The 17,385-nt window shown below is 32.0% G+C and overlaps 1 protein-coding gene across 2 annotated transcripts in view; it reads left to right on the top strand.

Annotated features, from left to right (window-relative positions):
• Positions 1 to 17,172, top strand: part of LOC148611788 (von Willebrand factor A domain-containing protein 7-like) — a 29,266-nt gene extending 12,094 nt beyond the window's left edge. Inside the window, exons 7-26 of one of the 2 annotated variants that reach the window (XM_088592678.1) lie at positions 1,082 to 1,294; positions 3,423 to 3,542; positions 4,089 to 4,280; positions 5,224 to 5,285; positions 5,664 to 5,823; positions 6,699 to 6,775; positions 7,396 to 7,537; positions 8,443 to 8,600; positions 9,038 to 9,140; positions 9,918 to 10,045; positions 10,508 to 10,673; positions 10,954 to 11,030; positions 11,643 to 11,799; positions 12,198 to 12,370; positions 12,756 to 12,867; positions 13,971 to 14,172; positions 14,864 to 14,954; positions 15,190 to 15,416; positions 15,866 to 16,247; positions 16,632 to 17,172. In XM_088592678.1, coding sequence (XP_088448804.1) covers positions 1,082 to 1,294; positions 3,423 to 3,542; positions 4,089 to 4,280; positions 5,224 to 5,285; positions 5,664 to 5,823; positions 6,699 to 6,775; positions 7,396 to 7,537; positions 8,443 to 8,600; positions 9,038 to 9,140; positions 9,918 to 10,045; positions 10,508 to 10,673; positions 10,954 to 11,030; positions 11,643 to 11,799; positions 12,198 to 12,370; positions 12,756 to 12,867; positions 13,971 to 14,172; positions 14,864 to 14,954; positions 15,190 to 15,416; positions 15,866 to 16,247; positions 16,632 to 16,793 — 3,104 coding nt within the window. In that variant the 3' untranslated portion in view covers positions 16,794 to 17,172. Of the gene's footprint in view, positions 1 to 1,081; positions 1,295 to 3,422; positions 3,543 to 4,088; positions 4,281 to 5,223; positions 5,286 to 5,663; positions 5,824 to 6,698; positions 6,776 to 7,395; positions 7,538 to 8,442; positions 8,601 to 9,037; positions 9,141 to 9,917; positions 10,046 to 10,507; positions 10,674 to 10,953; positions 11,031 to 11,642; positions 11,800 to 12,197; positions 12,371 to 12,755; positions 12,868 to 13,970; positions 14,173 to 14,863; positions 14,955 to 15,189; positions 15,417 to 15,865; positions 16,248 to 16,631 lie in introns of those variants that run through there. The other variant, XM_088592679.1, reaches the window with a different exon arrangement.
• The last annotated feature ends 213 nt before the right edge of the window (positions 17,173 to 17,385 follow it).

The raw sequence follows: 17,385 nt of genomic DNA, 5'->3' as shown, positions 1-17,385 counted from the left end.
CAATTGAAGAATACAAGGGTTTCTATGGCTTATATCTACATGCGTTATTTAAAAAACCATTACCTTTCGTAGAACACTCGTAACCATACAACAAATATTCATAAAAACTCGTTAGATTATCGTAAACCGTCCCTTCATGATCCATACAAGCATGGACCATATCATGACAATTCGCAATGCATTCATTCTAAGTAAATCGTAAAGTGATTTTTCACACTTGTAACCAATCGTAAATCACTCGCAAATCACTCTTAAAAGTGGTTTGATCACAAGAATTCTTGTTAGTTTTAGGAATTTTGCAAGATCTAGAGATTAGTAAGGATTCGTAAGAAATATTCATGTATGTGAAGGGAGTATAATTCGTCACTTCTCCTACACCACTGAATTTAATGTATCTTTCACAGAATTTGTATAACATATTCCCTATTGTACTCATCTTATCTAAGACTTTGATTTAAATCAGTTTGAAGGTTTCACATAACAAAATATGAATATCTATTTGCGGACAATATTTATTTGATTGAATTTAATGAATTTTTCACGGAATGTTTATTACATAAATGTACATGTTGGGGTTAATATGTTAGTGAGCATTGCGCACGTTTGTTTTTTTTTAAAGATCCATTTATTTTCGTGCGTTTTTTTAGAAATCTGACGGAGTATATACCTTTTATGGTTAGATGGTTAGAGGTTTGGTGTCCACAGTGTAATATAGTCACATTTTAAAGAGTAATCAAGGGAACCAAGGTTACAGCGGTAGTCAATAGGATGCAATCCAGGGACAAAGACCAGACATGGAAAACAGACATACACAACAACGAACATAAAGTAACTAAAATCATATATACAAAGTAACAAAAGTAAATAAGCAACTCGGACTCCACTAAAAACTGGGAGCATGGACCTGTGCATCGGTAGGGTAAGCGTCCTCTGCTTTTCTAGAAACACCCGTGAGTTGCTCATAAAAAGTCAAGTCCGGGGTAGACAAACGAGGAAAGGAAAACTATGACCCGTTGAATAACTAAATTGAGATATTCTATTTCATGTTGCAAACATTTAAACAATGTTTTATTTCTTTCAGCAAACGGAATTCGACACCTGATTATACCAGATAACTTTCCAAAATTGTTCAATTTAGATCCGGCTTATTCTCTCGTATTTGTTATTGACGAGAGTGGGTCGATAGCTTCAGATTTTGCAACCATAGTAACCGAAACACGAGGAATAATTCAGAAAGCCAGTGCTAGTAAAAACCCTCCTGCTGAATATATCTTGGTTACATTTAGTGATCCAGGTATTGTCACTCAAACATCACTTTTAATGGGTTATACATGAATTTAAATTTGTCATTTTCCTCCAAATTACCCTAGGTTTGTCTCCGAAGAACTTATAAACATCAGAAAAACAATGTAGTTTTAGACTGTGACGCCATCTATCTTTACATTGAAAGAGAATTTAGTATGAAAACAACGTTAAGATATGTTATTTTCCTCAATGTTCACAAGTGTAAATACGTTTATTGTTATTTAATACCAAAAATGAGAACATACAAATCGTATATATCACTCACACTGGTGCAATTGAAAGTAATTATTTAACAAAAGTATTGTCGCATAGGTTGTAGGCAAGGGTGGTCATATATCTCTGATTAATTGTCCCACTCTAAATAATGACTTATCATGAACAATTTCTTGTAACTTCAAAAATACATTTTGTCGTTACAATGGATTAATGATGGAAACATAAATAATACTCATGTGTAATAACAAATTATTTATTCTAGAAATATAATTTAATGATTGTTGTTAGCACTTTACAATATACTACTAAACAAAACGTTGGTGCAACAAAGAAGTTTAGGGAGGCATACTATAGCCGGCTTTTTTCTTACGGATTGTAGTTTTCTTTTTTTATAACATGTGAGAGTTGCGATATCAAAGAGTAATCAAGGGAACCAAGGCCATAGCGGTAATCAAAAGAATGTAATCCAGGGACAAAGACCAGAAATCGAAAACAGACATACAAAACAAAGAACATAAAGTAACTAAACTCATACATACAAAGTGACAAAAGTAAACGAGCAACTCGGACTCCACTAAAACCTGGGAGCATGGACCTGTGCATCGGTAGGGTAAGCGTCCTCTGCTTTTCTAGAAACACCCGCCGAGTTGCTCATAAAAAGTCCGGGGTAGACAAACGAGGGAAGAAAAACTATGACCCGTTGAATAAATCAGTTTTCATGGTGGAGATGGATACACAATAACGATCCACGAGTTCATGATAACGACCATAAAACTTCTGTAGTGATGACTTCAATCTTGTAGCAACATAACCCTGTTCCAGAAGCCTATTTCTTAGCGTTCTAGCGCGATAAAAAAGTCGCGTAGTTTCGGCAAGCTCTGGCATAACGTATGAGTTGTGATATAAACACTCCATACGCATGAGCCGAAGGGATATTGCCACAGATGAAAGGAAAGTTGAGAATTCTGAATGAAAAGTCATCACGTTTGTCGTAAAGTTTGGTCAATAGTTTTCCTTTACCATCGATTTCTAAGTGTAGGTCAAGATATGAGGCTGACTTCACAGTGTCTGTAGTATCCTTTATCTGAAGTTCTTTTGGGTAGATGCAATGTATCATATCCCCGAAATTAAGATTGTTTAAAGATAATACGTCATCTATATGGCGGAAACTGAGATTGAAGGATCTATCCAAATGATATTCTTTCTTTCTGATCAGATCAGCTATAGAGTCAGCCTCATAAGAGTGAAGGAATAGGTCAGCAAGTAAAGGAGCACAATTTGTTCCCATTGGAATTCCAACCGTTTGTTGAAAAACACGTCAACCACACTGGACAAATATGTTGTCAATTAAAAATTCCAGCATTTTGTAAACATCTTCCTCTGTATATTTGGAAGATGATTTGGAATTATTTCTTACAAAGTATGAGGAATCTCTACCAAGAACTATATGTTTGTGTCTAGGTGTACCATCGTTTCTGGAAAAACAACGATGTATAATGTTTTAAAGTCGGGATTTTAACTGAGTATGGGGAATAGAAGTATACAGTGTTGAAAAATCATAGGTTTTAATGCTATTATATTCAGATAATAGTCTTGAACTGATTGTCTCCAAAAGGTCTTTCGAATTTTTCAGGATCCACATTGAATTAATACCACCACGGGAGTAACAAGTGTTGTGGTAGGACTGTAGACCCTCTTTGACAGTTGTGAGTATAGAAGTTAAAAGTTTTGAAAGAGGTTTGGTAGTACATTTTGCAGATCCAGCTATGAAACTTTGTTTGTATGGATTCTTGTGAAGTTTAGGAATCCAGTACATAGACGGTAAATAAATGCAAGGTGAAAATTTATCTGTGAGAATGTTTACGTTTCTAAAAAAAATCAAGATTCAATTTTGTTTTCAGTTGCCACCATTACTGTTCAAAAGACAGATCAGGCAGCAACAATAAATGGTTGGATATCTGCAATTTCACCCTCAGGAGGCGATGATTGTCCAGAGTTTTCGTTAACCGCAATTGAACAAGGTAGAGTAAATGTAATTACAGTCAAACCTGTCTAAGCCAAGCCCGTAGGACTGCAGAGTTTGGTTTAACAGGTATTTTGGTATTCCAAAAATCGAAGTACATTTCAACTGATATTAAGGGTTTGGTTTAGATAGGTTTTACTGTATATAAAATAAAGGTTTGTAAAAGTTAGTTAAGCAAAACATGTTCAAAGTTACGATTTATTTTGTTTTAATTATAAAACCAGGTCCCAACGCCACAAAACTTAAAATTTGTGACGTCATCAAGTTAGAATACTTACCATGGAAATTAAAAATATTCTCTGCCTTCAGTATTTTTTAACTTTTGTGGCGCCAAGGCGAGACTCACAATATATGATATATCATGAAAATCAATTAGAATTTAGTAATATTATATTGTATAAGGAGTTTATTCATGCTAGAAATGTCATTACATTTTAATGTATATGAATATAAGAAACAAATGGCTCTACAATCGTCAACAATGCAAAAACATTCTAGATTATTTGCATCATAATTAATATAATTGTTTTTATTTTCTTTTTAGCTGCAAATGTCTCCTCAAAAGACTCCATCATGTATGTGTTCACGGATTCCACGCCAAAGGATCCATACAAAGAGGACAAAATCAACAGTTTAATCGCCGATAAAAGATTACAGATATTCTTTATCGTAACAGGCACTTGTTCTACAAGTGATCACAGTGGAATGAAATACAGCAACAATATCCCACATGCTGGTAACTGATTTTAATATCATCGTTTGCACGTAATTCAACCAAAATTTGCCATTATTTTGAAATTGGCTATGAAGCATTCTGTTGACATTCTTTGACTTGTTCTGCGCTCCCATTTTACAAATTTGTAAGGTATTAACCACCTTTGAAATGTACATATCTATACAATTTTAGTAATTCGAAACCCTTAAATTGTTGATACTTCATTCCTTGTATTAAACATGTTATCAATGATAATGTTGCTCATTTGACATAATTTTGTTTATACATCGATGCTGAATTTAGCTTTCAGTTTACAAATATAGATATATTTGGTTTTGAGTTATTGTTATAAATACGTAATTGTTTATCTTGAACTTCCTCTGTATTTAGTAACAATACTGCAGACGAGATGTCGCTTGAATTACGTGTACATAATACAGACATTTGCAATACTTACGATTATTATTTTTGTATTTGTATGTATTTACTGATAGTATTTGTGAACAAATATCGTCAATGATATTCCTCTCCCCCCAAAAGAAAAATGTATTGAGATCATCTCCTAAGTAATCCAAGGTCTTTCTGGGTGAACTTTTGGAGGAATTTTTCTTTTCTGTAATAGCATCTTATTGGAATTTTATGCTCATACAAAATATTACCAAAAGATAAGAAGATGTAAAAATGAATTCATTTATATGCTATATTGTTGGGTATTTCTATCTTATTTACCATTTTTACCATCACTTTCCGGGGAAACAGCAAACAGCATTATATACTAACCTTGATTAATGCTGTTCATTATGTACACAGTGTCATAGAATAGAATATGAAGATCATGATACATTCGCTTGTAACAATTTAATGACGTCGGTCTTTGCTTCCTTCAAGTGTAATATTTTCAAGGTTATGATTTGCTTCTAAATTTAACGCTCTTTGACTAACATCACCTTTAATTATTTTTCAGGGCGGAAACGACGCAGTGTCATTGAAAATAGAAAGCTAGATAACAATGAAATTTCAGATGAAGTATGTATGATTTTACAATGTTGGTAGACTGTTTTGGCAAGAATATTAATGTCACTGTTTTCATCATGTTTGTTGCGAAAATTATGCTAAATTTGTGTGAAAAACACGTGAAATAATTCCGCTTGTGTTAACAAAATTTCGTACTTCTCCTTTAAGGAAATACCTTGCAAGAGCTGTAGTTCACTGATGAACTGCAGTGAAACAGTTATGGTGAAATTATATAAACTTACACAGCTCATGTAAGAAAGAAAACAAATGAAATGTCAAAACAATGGAGGAAATAACAGGCTTCATTGATTTTTATTGTATCTTTATTTGTTATATAAGTGTAGCATTATAAAACGTATGCAAATCTATCACTGCGGAATTTTTTTTCAGAGTTTGGAAGAACTAAAAAATGTCCTGATAGTGAAGGCTGCGTTGGGACCTGATGACCCACCAGTGTTTGTCATACCGGTTGACAATTCACTATCAGAGATGACAGTACAAATCCAAGGAAATGCAATGATGCCATATGTTGTTCTGCAGAAACCAGACGGTTCATATTCTACCTCATTTTATTTCACAAAGAATAATAACATACTTACTAAGATAGTAGTTATAATTCATTGGTTTGAAACCTGTGTGAAGTGGCATTAATATGACGGTTGAAAATAAATCCTATTTTCGAAATTCCTAATTTGACAGATTTTGTGAATAAATAAAGATTACGTTATAAGTTCTTGATTTCGTCAAATTAGAAATTTTAAATTTTGTCGAATAAAACAACTGTAACATAGCAGGTTCGATAAAAAAAATGTATGATTGATGTTTATCATCTGAGAGACTGAGAGAGTAATCAAGTGTACTAAGATAATAGCGGAAATCAAGAGAATGTAATCCAGGGGCAAAGACCAGAAATGGAAAACACACACACACAACAAATAACATTAAAGTACAACAAATAATGAGATGAGAGCAACAAAAGTAAATAAGTAAATGCAATTCACAATTAGAGATATTTGAATATCAAAGAAAAAAGGATGTTACTGACATTGACATCGCCACAGATGTGTTTTGTTTCTTACGTCGTTTTCATTTTGAAACAATAAGAATAAGAAAAATTCACAAAGTCGCTACAAATTCAATTTACTCGTTTAATGTAGAATAAACAATTGCAAATAGTGAAAAACCAAATTATGAATATGAGTGAATAGACTGCTTAGAATTGATGACTGAAAGTGAACTGTTCTTGCGTTTAACTCACAATTGGTCATAGTATTGTTACTTAAAACGGACGATTAAAGCAAAACGGTGCAATATTTTTATATCAGATTAAGACGTTCGTCAGAATTTTAAAAATCTTTGCCACACTGAATGTGGGTCAATTCTATTACTTTTCAACATTAAACGATTTTTGTTCTCCTTTCGCAGGGAACTATTTGAACGTCAAGAAGGATGAATCTGGTTACAACTTCTTTACAGACCGTTTTGTGTATTTTACAATAAAGGTTAGTAAACATCAATTTAGATAAGCGTAATTGTAAAACAGTACAACATCTCTTTCTTTACTTTCGGCCGCAAGGATTGAATAAATTGTGCTTATTTCACGTCTCGTATTTTATTTTCAGTTTTTGAGATAATTTTACTTTACAAAAATTGCATTAAGTCTTTGCAAATTTTGATTTGTTTACCGGGTGTTTCAAGAGCGTTGCCACAAATGTGTATAAATATATATTTTCTGTTTATTGTCATCTATAAAATAATGTAAGTGTTTCAGGAAAGCCAAAAAACCTTCACCTATCAGTTTGTGGAATCTGTGCTCATGTGTTTGGCATAGTCAATCGATTTATGGTTCTTGACATTCCTATTGAAATCACTTGAAAAGGTGTATTACAAATGTAACAATTTATCGATATACATTGAAAGAAAAATAAAAATATATATATTACGTGTTTTCAATAGACAGAGTAATATTTTGATTTCCATACATGACTCTGTTTGAGTCTTGCATTAACTACATGTGTACTCTAATATACTCTTGCAATTAGTCATTCTCTTAGAACGACTGTTTCGGGAAAATGCATGTGTATAATGGGTTGTTTGTATGTAAGGGATTTTTACTTTTTAGAATCCACAACCAGGAAAATGGCGGATTTTTCGATTTGACAAATCCCATTGGGCCGTTGAAGTATCGGGACGAAGTAACATTCATTTTGAATTCAGTATAGCTAAAGAATCTACGCAGGTTATCAACGACAATCACATGAAAGGTATATAAAAAATGGCATACAATGACGGAATTCACAACAGAGGGTGATAGCATTTACCATCCACCCCTCTCAAGTAGACTTCATTAATGGACTACATATTTTATCAGCGAGGGGATTTTGAATATATATGTGGGTACTTAAAACATATTTTTTAAAAATTTGATGTGCGATTTAAAAATATATATTTTATTTTCTGAATAACGGTTCTTTTATTTTTTTTATAAATAAGAATCTATTGCTTTATTCTCATATATTACTGTGATCCCTATGGTAAACAATTATAATGATAGTGATAAAAGATTCAGTTTTGGTTACCACTTTCTCGTGGATCGTTATAGTGTATCCATCTCCACCATGAAAACTGATTTATTCAACGGGTCATGGTTTTCCTTTCCTCGTTCGTCTACTCCGGACTTGACTTTTTATGAGCAACTCGGTGGGTGTTTCTAGAAAAGCAGAGGACGCTTACCCTACCGGTGCTCCTGGTTCATGCTCCCAGTTTTTAGTGGAATCCGAGTTGCTCATTTGCTTTTGGTACGTTATATGTATGATTTTAGTTATTTTATGTTCTTTGTTTTGTATGTCTGTTTTCCATGTCTTGTCTTTGTCCCTGGATTACATTCTTTTGATTACCGCTATAACCTTGGTTCCCTTGATTACTCTTTCGTTAAATGACTAAATGGAATGACAGAAACTGAAGCACTCACCATAACCATCATTTAAGTAGTAATTTTCTAAAAAGCAATTCAACCTTGGTTCCCTTGATTACTCTTTCTCATTTAGACAAATCTTCAAGTTTATAAAAGGGTTAAGAACATGATTCTCGGTTATTTCACTGTAGATTTTATTCTCATCTTATGTTTTAAAATAAGAAGTTCTTACATACTGAAATACTTTTGTTGTAGACGTATATGAAGTCAACGTGTTTGTGGAAGTTAATAACAACAGTAGTATAATTCTAGACTTACTTGTCGTAACCCCGGGGCTCAATCTGCTTCAGAAAGTTACCTTAGAAAGAATATCTGAACACGAATACGCGTGTAAACTATATGATGTTCAAAAGGTAAGTATGGCATTACCTAAACAGATTAAAATGAATATGAGACGGAAGGTAGCAAAGGTTTTACAATTACAGGTGTTCAATTATGTCTAATTAGGTTAAATTCCATGTAACAGTTAATATCAATAAAATATTTTTTTAATATTAATTCTACTCAATATATCCGAACAAAAAATTAAATGTACGACATCCACACAATTTTCAAAGGTAGTTTTCCTACTTTTGACTAAACTGTCAGATTATATTTCAAGCTTAAATTAATGTTACGACACGAATTATGTTGCTTGGAACATTGATGAAAAAAAAAATTATGTTAATTTATGATAAAAAAAATACATTTAATTTTTAATAATCCTTATTTTTAGTTTTTGTTTACTTAACTGCTTATTCAAAGTGTAGAATAGGATAATTAACACAATGTACTGCAATTTTTTCGGTAGAGTTTTATTTATGGGGTAGAAGGACTAGATAGCGATGGCAATACCTTTCAGCGGTATCCCATATCAATCATGTCGTTGAATGAGGAGAACACAGTTCGTAAAGGTTTGTTTTCTATGTTCGTTTACCTCTGCAAAAACTATTAGATATAAGTAATTTGATAAATCTTGAAATAATGCATCACATTATTACCCGTGCTAGATTATGGATTTTCTTTACGATAAACGTATTATTCTTGAATATTTGATCAAAATTATTATATTTAAGAAGCTTTCCCTGTAACAAAAACTTGCAGATCCTTTGATATATAGGCGGCATATAGTGCATTTTATCCCTTAACATAATGTATAATTCATTGTGATGGCAGAGATGACTGGGATTTTCTGTATCAAAAGTGGATGAATAAGTATTCAACGTTTCATAATAAATTAATTACATTATAAACAAATCAGTGTTATATTTTTTTATTTTCAAATTACCTAAGCTTTCTATGTAATTTATCTCATTCTTAGTATTACAGTAAATCACTAACATTCTTTTTAACAGATATGTTTGTGTTCTCAAATGGGTGTGTTATTTTTGAATACAAATGTTTGCATATGCCACCCACTGTCTTGTTTTTTCCATGGGCACTTTCTTGAATATATGCAAACTATTTCTTTTATATCTATATACCGATAATTTTTTCGACTGCATATTGCCACCTACCCCTATATGACTATTTAAAAAGTTCTACGAAATATATTTGAAAGCAATTTAAACGAACCGAGCTTGATAGTTCAAAAAATTTGCTTTTGAGACACATACATTATACTTTCAAACAGGTATGACAAAAAGGCAAATGTTTCCCGAACTCTACGCACATTTATTTCTCCTCTTTAGAAAAAAGAAATCGTCGATCACTGTCATTTGATTTGATCGATATTTATCGTAATCTTGCAACTGTATCCGGTGGGCATGTGTTTCAAACTACACAAAAACAGGTACCCAATGCTGCCACAATATTCAAGGTGTGTTACTATTTAGCTCTATTAAAGTAACATTGTAACGTTACTTTCTCTTCTCTTAGGAAAAATTATTACTCGTGAAATTGTTTTTACACAGGAACGATTTTTACAGCAACATTAATAGAACAACCTAAGTTTTAGTATTTTCAATAATATGTTGTTCATTAAAAGATAAAATGAAATTGTTTTAAATCTTCTCTTCACTAATAATTTACCAACATTTAGTTAATGCATTTATACTACTATATCTGTACTGCTGCTTTAACCTTGGTAACTTTGTTTAATTGGTGATATTGTAGATGTGATTTATTAAGTGCAACAAAGTTAGGTTTATTTTATACTTAAAATGTACTTGTAATTAGGAAGTATTTATCATTGGATGATTTTTTATGATTTCCATTCGTTTTTAACGTAATCAAAAAGTTTGATATTTGATATATTCTCTCTGTTGTCCTTAATTTAAAGAGGTCACTAGAAAGCGCTGAAGTTCTAGTTTTAAAGAACGTATTCCCTGGTGGACCATCAACAACAAGAGAAATTCACATTGAAATAGACAGCAGCATTTCTCAGTTTACATTGAAGATACAATCAAAGAATGATGTTCCACGGTTTAATCTCAACAATAACAAAGGTACACTGTATTTGATTCATATACCATGCAAATAAGTTAGGATATAGTAACTGTACCGGAACAACGACTTAGGAAAACATTAAGCGAGTCTTAAGCAGTTTCTACTGCAAGTTAGCAATGAATGCGTAAATAGTACTAATATTAAACTTTATTCGACGCATTATGTATTAACTGAAACACTCGACATCTGAATTTCTGCGGTTTACTTTAGATGCATTTAAGCATTTCTATTCTTTTCAAGTGATTTTATATTTAATGTTGTTTTAAATTTCGATCGTAGGTAATAGCCAGCCGGTCGACAATAAGACAGCAACAATATACCAAGTTGGCGATAACTTCATCAGTGTGGTTGTAGAGGTAAATTCTTGATTATGAAAATGTCAAATATTTTTAATAATACGTCAAGGTCATAAGATCTTGCTAAATTATGGTTAAGGCTGAGACAATCAGCGATAATAAATATTAATGGTTCTTAAAAAGTTATTGCTTTGTAAAACTGACATTGAGGACGAGATGTATTTTATTTTACAATGTCCTTGTGTACCACGATTTTAAATCTTATTTCAAACTTTATCAATGGAAATTACCTTTCATGTTTGAATATGTACAATCGATATTTTCTCACAATGTGATAAAATTGTGATATTCAGATTTCTCGTTGATAGAATTTGCGATCAGACATGTTATAAAATGTTCCATACGTTCTGTTTCGTTCTTTAACAGTGTAAACTACTCAAAATATTTGAGTGTTACCTATTTTCTAATCATGCAAACATATATTTGAATATGATTTTGTTAAAAATAGAATTTGTCTGAATTAGAATTTTCCTGATTTAACAATATAAGTAATGTCAAGAATTATTTCATGAAAAGAAAAAAAATGATTTGCTTAATGCTCTGTCGTTTTGATAGCTGATATTATTTCTTTGCAAAAACCATAAGATTAAAATGTTTTTACTTTTAAAATAGTCTCCAGGAGCAGGCACATGGGTTCTACGTAAAAATGACATTAACGAGTGGGACGTTGAAGTTACAGGCAAAAGTACAGTTGATTTTGTAGCCAAATTAATGCAGTATGATCCGGATAGCCATTCACTCTATGAATTTAGAGGAAGGCCAATACCAGGTACATGGTTGTGTATTTAACATTTTGTTAAATATCCATCTAGCTACGTAATAAAAAGATAACGCATATTAAATACCTTGTGTTGGCAAATGATCGAAATGAAAACTTGTTCAAAATATTTATATGAGGAAAGGCGTAGAAAGGTGAACAAAATAAAAACAAGTCATATTGCAAATGAACTATTCAACTGTTAGCTTTTGAATAATAAACATTTTGGGGGTACGACTTTTATTTTCATTCTATTCTAATTTTATTTGGAATAATTTAATATTCAACCAAAAATGTATACCGGTTTAATGTATTCAAACAGATGGCAAATATTTAATACTCAATAATTTTGACCTTTATAAAGACTTTCATACTTCAGTAATATTACCTCAACTGATTTATTTTTATAGATGAAAACGTGACTGTATCCGTTGAACTAAACGAAAAAAATGCCGTAAAAGACCTGTCAGAGATTTCTTTCCTAGATATATATGGTCATGAAATAGCTCATTATTCGTTAAAACCTAAAGAAACTCGCTATGCCCGTGCGTTCTTTTCTACGACTGTTATCATTCCACAACAGGTGAGCATAACAGCTAAACACATTTATCTGTTGTTGTAATGTATAGCATAACAGACCGTTGTGTTGGTTTGTTTGTTTGGTTTTCTTTTAGTTTTGGTCTACTGCTTTGTTTGTTTGTTTGCTTTGTTTTGTTTTCTGTTTTGTTTTTAGTGGAAAATAGTAAAGACATGTCGTTAACTTGTTCACTATAGAAAAGCAAACTAAATGTCAATCGTTGAAGGTGAAGACAATGGATCAGTATAATTGTAATTGCTAGATATGATATGGTTTCATTGCTTTTCATTAATATTTTTAAGGACCTTTTTATACACTATTTAAACAATCAATCGCGCCATTGTCTTCATTTAAACTAAACAAAAGATATATTTACTTTGGTGTATTGTAGTCATTCAAACTAGCAGTCGTTGGAACAACGCCAGCTAATAAACCGTTTGTCCGTTTGCACCGAGATGTTATAGAAACTGTCAATGTGAAATTAGAACACAAACCAGGAAAAGGTATGTCTTTACACTGTTTTACAACTCTTTAAATACATACATACATAATAATTATCATATTCGTTTCGCACATGATGTATCAGGCTTCTCCACCTCACCTTCTTGGCAGGCAGTATCCGTGCGCTTCAATAATTTCTCAACTGTTTTTTTTTTCTGTAATGTATGTGTGTTGTTTAATATGATTGTGATTATTTTCAGTATCCCTTGCTTTTACTTCTGAACCTTCTGTGTTCCATCTTAGTGTTCTCTAAACATGTCTTAGTAGTTTTCTCCTGGGAACATGCCACATGTATTTCCATTTCTTCTTTTTAAAATATGTTTAATGGTCAATCACGCAAAAACGCTTTTATAAATAGTATTGTAATATATTTTTTTGTTCAATCAACTGATAATGCGTTATCAATTGATTTTAAACCATATTAATTAAAAAAAAATAAACTGTACATGCTTTTTTTTATGACGGAAAGCTTTACTTTCAATATGTTAATACATTTATGTTTTTATTTCCATTTCCTAAACTCCCAATTCAAAGCTTCATGGGATCGGAAAAAAACTTTCTTAGCAAAAAGATATGTGGAGCGAAAAATGAATTCACAACTTGTAAAATAGCATACATTTTTTTCAATATTGGATTGTGATTATGATTTCCGACAAAAATATTTGATCACATTTACAATTTTTGTTTGCGTCCTTTCATTTCTCCGTACAATTATGCAATATCTGGTGCATGTTTGAAGTTCGTGTGCGTAGTTAAAAAATGACTGCGTAATAGAAACATTGAGTGTGTAATTAGATATTATGAGTGCGAAATAAACATTTTGAGTGTAATTTTATATCACATTTTATTCCCATACTTTGGATGTGAACGGCGTGCCATGGTATTGTAATCGAAGATGTGTCTGGAACAAACATTCAAATTAAGGATATATACTACATGTACTAGTAATCAGAAAAATTATAATTACTGATGATCAGCATCTGCAGACGGAGTTAGTTGTTTTGTAAGTGAAGTTTGGCATTTTCATTACACAATGTTATTTTATTTCGAAAGGAATACATGCGTCACAACTGTTATCTCGAACCTGACTGTTTTATCTTTACAGATCCTCTTTATATCAATGAAGAACTGAATGTTACATTTATTGTGACTAATGCTGGAAGTCAAGATGAAGACGTGAAGGTTACTATTAAAGATGATAAAAATTTTGTTACTGGAAAACAGGCGAGAACTTTCCATCTGAAAGCATGGACAAACCAGACTGGTTATTTCACACTACGCGGGGGGTCTAAAAAGGGAGAAGTTACGTAAGTGCCAAACTTTAACCATGAAATTCTGTAAGCTATGTATACCATGTATTACTTTACTTTTATTAATACATTCTTAGTGTACTCATTGTAATGCAATAGGATCAAGAAGTGTCATAGTATACAAATCGAAATCTTGTTTGTCCTGGTATTTTTTATTTTGGATTTATTATTTTAAATCGCTGTACGCAGGCTAAAACAATAAGTTATTATGTATTTGCCCTGTCAGTCTTTCTGTTTGTCTGTTTGTCCATCACAATTTTGTTAGCGCAACTCCTCGGAAACTACTGCGCCAAATGTCACGAAACTTTGAAGGTAGTCAGAACATGATATGGAGTTGTTCATATTATCAGAAATTTATGATCAACTAAATTTGATGCGGGTTATACTTCTCTGAATTGTAAAATGGGATATATTACGTTTTAGTAGGTAAAAACAAACTTTAAGTACTTATCTGTATGTACTGATATATGTACGTTGTCATACAATAGAAAATATGTAGGATCCGGAATTTTTAGGACAAAGTGGATTTTTTCAGTCCTTATTTTATTGATTTAAATTTAAATTTCAAATGTTAACAAATGTATTTAATTTAGTTAAAAACACATTATAGCCATAATTTTAAATTATCTTGTTAAATGTAGTAACCTTATTTTGAAGTTTTTATTAATAACCAGTTTTTCTTTTTTAGCACAATTACTCTTACAGCCAAACCAGCAGTAGCAACGAGATCAAATAGTAAATTCATGTATACCATAACTCACCTGACAGTTGATGAAAGGGTGAGTATATTAGTTTAATATCTCAAACACTTGCGTTTTTTTTTCTTAAACAAGATGGTTTAATCGTAAAATGATGATTTTGCTGTCTTGCAAATATTGCAAAACGACCAACAGATTATTGCAAAATAGATTTTGTTCATCAAACGAAAGTAAAAATTCACCTAGTATAACAATTTGCGTAACCAATATTTTTTACATCATCAATAAGAAATATTGATCATAACTCGTTTTTCAGCCCGACGACAAAACGCCTCCAGTTTGTAACGTAACTTCGTCTTCAATTCCTTGCACTGACCCATGTAAATGTAGCCAGATTAATGCATTTATTACTGCTGAGATATGGGACGAGGGTAATGGATTGAAGGAAATAAAAGGTCCGAATACTACCGTCAATTCTTTACATTCGGTTGGATTCTCAAGGGGTTTAGTCAAGCAGAAGGGCATTGTCAAGGCAATTTTAGTGTAAGTATCTTCAATTGTACAATACTTAGCTGCTATCACCATTCCCTACCGAAGCACCCTTTTCAGCTCAGACCGTGCAATCTTCTTTGAGCAAAGAGAAGCACTATATACCAAAATGTAGACAGAAAAACCTATTTTGAACAGAAAATTTACATAGTTACATATGTATATAGAACGGTATTATATGTAACAGCTGACGATGCAAATGTCTTATTCAAAGACATCGAAAGCAACTAGTACAGTGTCGAACGTAATTCTTGCTTTAAATATATCAATTTGAGCAATTGTCCGTAAAAAAATGAAGCTTACCATCTCGACAATAAATAACTTTCATTTTTATCGTGATGCTGCTTTGAACCTTTCAAGTAGAATTCTTCAAATATTCATGTATTATTACTATTGATTTTTTTCCCTGTATATTAAAAATGTATTTCATTGAAACTTGATAGGGTTGATTGCTGTCGTAAAAATGTATCGATAACAGTGAAAGATCTGAAAAACTTGACTGGGTCCTGTGATATTCCAATCGACCCAACGTATGATGCAAATGCTTGTACAACAACAACGACGACTACCACTACAATGTCGACAACATTGACGACAACAAGTAATACGTCATCGACGACACAATCTTCAATTTCGTCGGCATCGTCGAATGCTTCCTTCCAATCAACAGTCTCGTCATCTTCCAGTGTATCTTCGTCAGGTTCCAGCACTATTAAGTCGTCAAAGACATCTGTAAATCCTGTGTCCGTTAGTCAAAAGGCTAATGCAGCTACCAACATTACAAGCGGGAATGTTACTACAACTGCTTCTGTAGCACAGTCCCAGGTTCGTTTGTCTAGTCCTCAGGGTATAACCAATATAAACTTTAAGATCACTGCTTATTCAACAAATTAAAATCATTCTAGATCTACGGTAAAATAAAATTAAATCGTGTTTGTGACATAATAGACGACATAAATTATCTATCAAAGAGGAAACATTATGATTGAGATCAAATAGTTACATTATTTGAATTTATGCTGATTAGAACATGTAAAAATTCTGTATTTAGAGAGAGAGAGAGAGAGAGAGAGAGTATAAAAGTATATTAATTGGTCACTTCTGGATATTTCATACTATATAAACAGCAAACGACATAACGCCAGTTATAATACCTTATATTTATTCAAATCAGTTGTTGCTGAATTCATTTTTAGAATAATTTCACAGGTTGAAAATTCAAGTGAGATATCTGACGGTGCTTCCTATGGTATAGCTGCTGCAGTTGGTGGAGTAACCATGGCAGCCACTGTTGGTGCAGTCATCTTCGTCATAAAGAAAGTGCTTGCAGGATCTCCAAAGACTAAACCCGAAAATACAAACGAGTCGTGATTTTGTTTTGTTAATTTATTGATTGTTGTTATTGTTTTTGTTAAATGATTTTATAAAAATCAAAATCAAATATGAAAAAGAAACCTTAACTAATTAAGTTGGAATGAAAATGTTGTAAGAATCATAATTGGTTAAGTGATGTTTTTATTGTGAAAATTATTTTTGATACGTTAAGAATAAAATTAGTCCAATGATTTGTTTTAGTTGTAAAAAAAATAATTGTAGATTTTTAATTGATTCAAATCAATTTTGATAATACTACTTGCTGTTTATTCTTATTCTTCTCGTCAATCATCAATATGTGGTGCCATTCACTGTTACGTCTGTAGTCGATATACTCTGTTTTGACTGTGATAAAAATAAACTTTAGTTAATCATGTTTGCTTTATATATGACTTCAAGATCTCCTCCACAGACCTTTGATGGCTTCCTAATTTACTACTTATTACAGGGTATAATATAGCTTTAACAAAATAGCAAAAATAACCTCTGTGCAGATTGAATCATGCAATGTAGCAGTTCTTACTGTTCTTGTAACTTTGTTTTGGTTAATTGACATATAGTCATTGTGCCAAAAATGGAAAGGCAACAT

This window comes from Perna viridis, chromosome 7 (genome assembly GCF_037379345.1).
Source record: "Perna viridis isolate PV_CMFRI_1.1 ecotype Kerala chromosome 7, ASM3737934v1, whole genome shotgun sequence".
In the NCBI taxonomy this organism is placed as follows: domain Eukaryota; kingdom Metazoa; phylum Mollusca; class Bivalvia; order Mytilida; family Mytilidae; genus Perna; species Perna viridis.
This window is presented reverse-complemented; position numbering and strand designations above follow the sequence as displayed.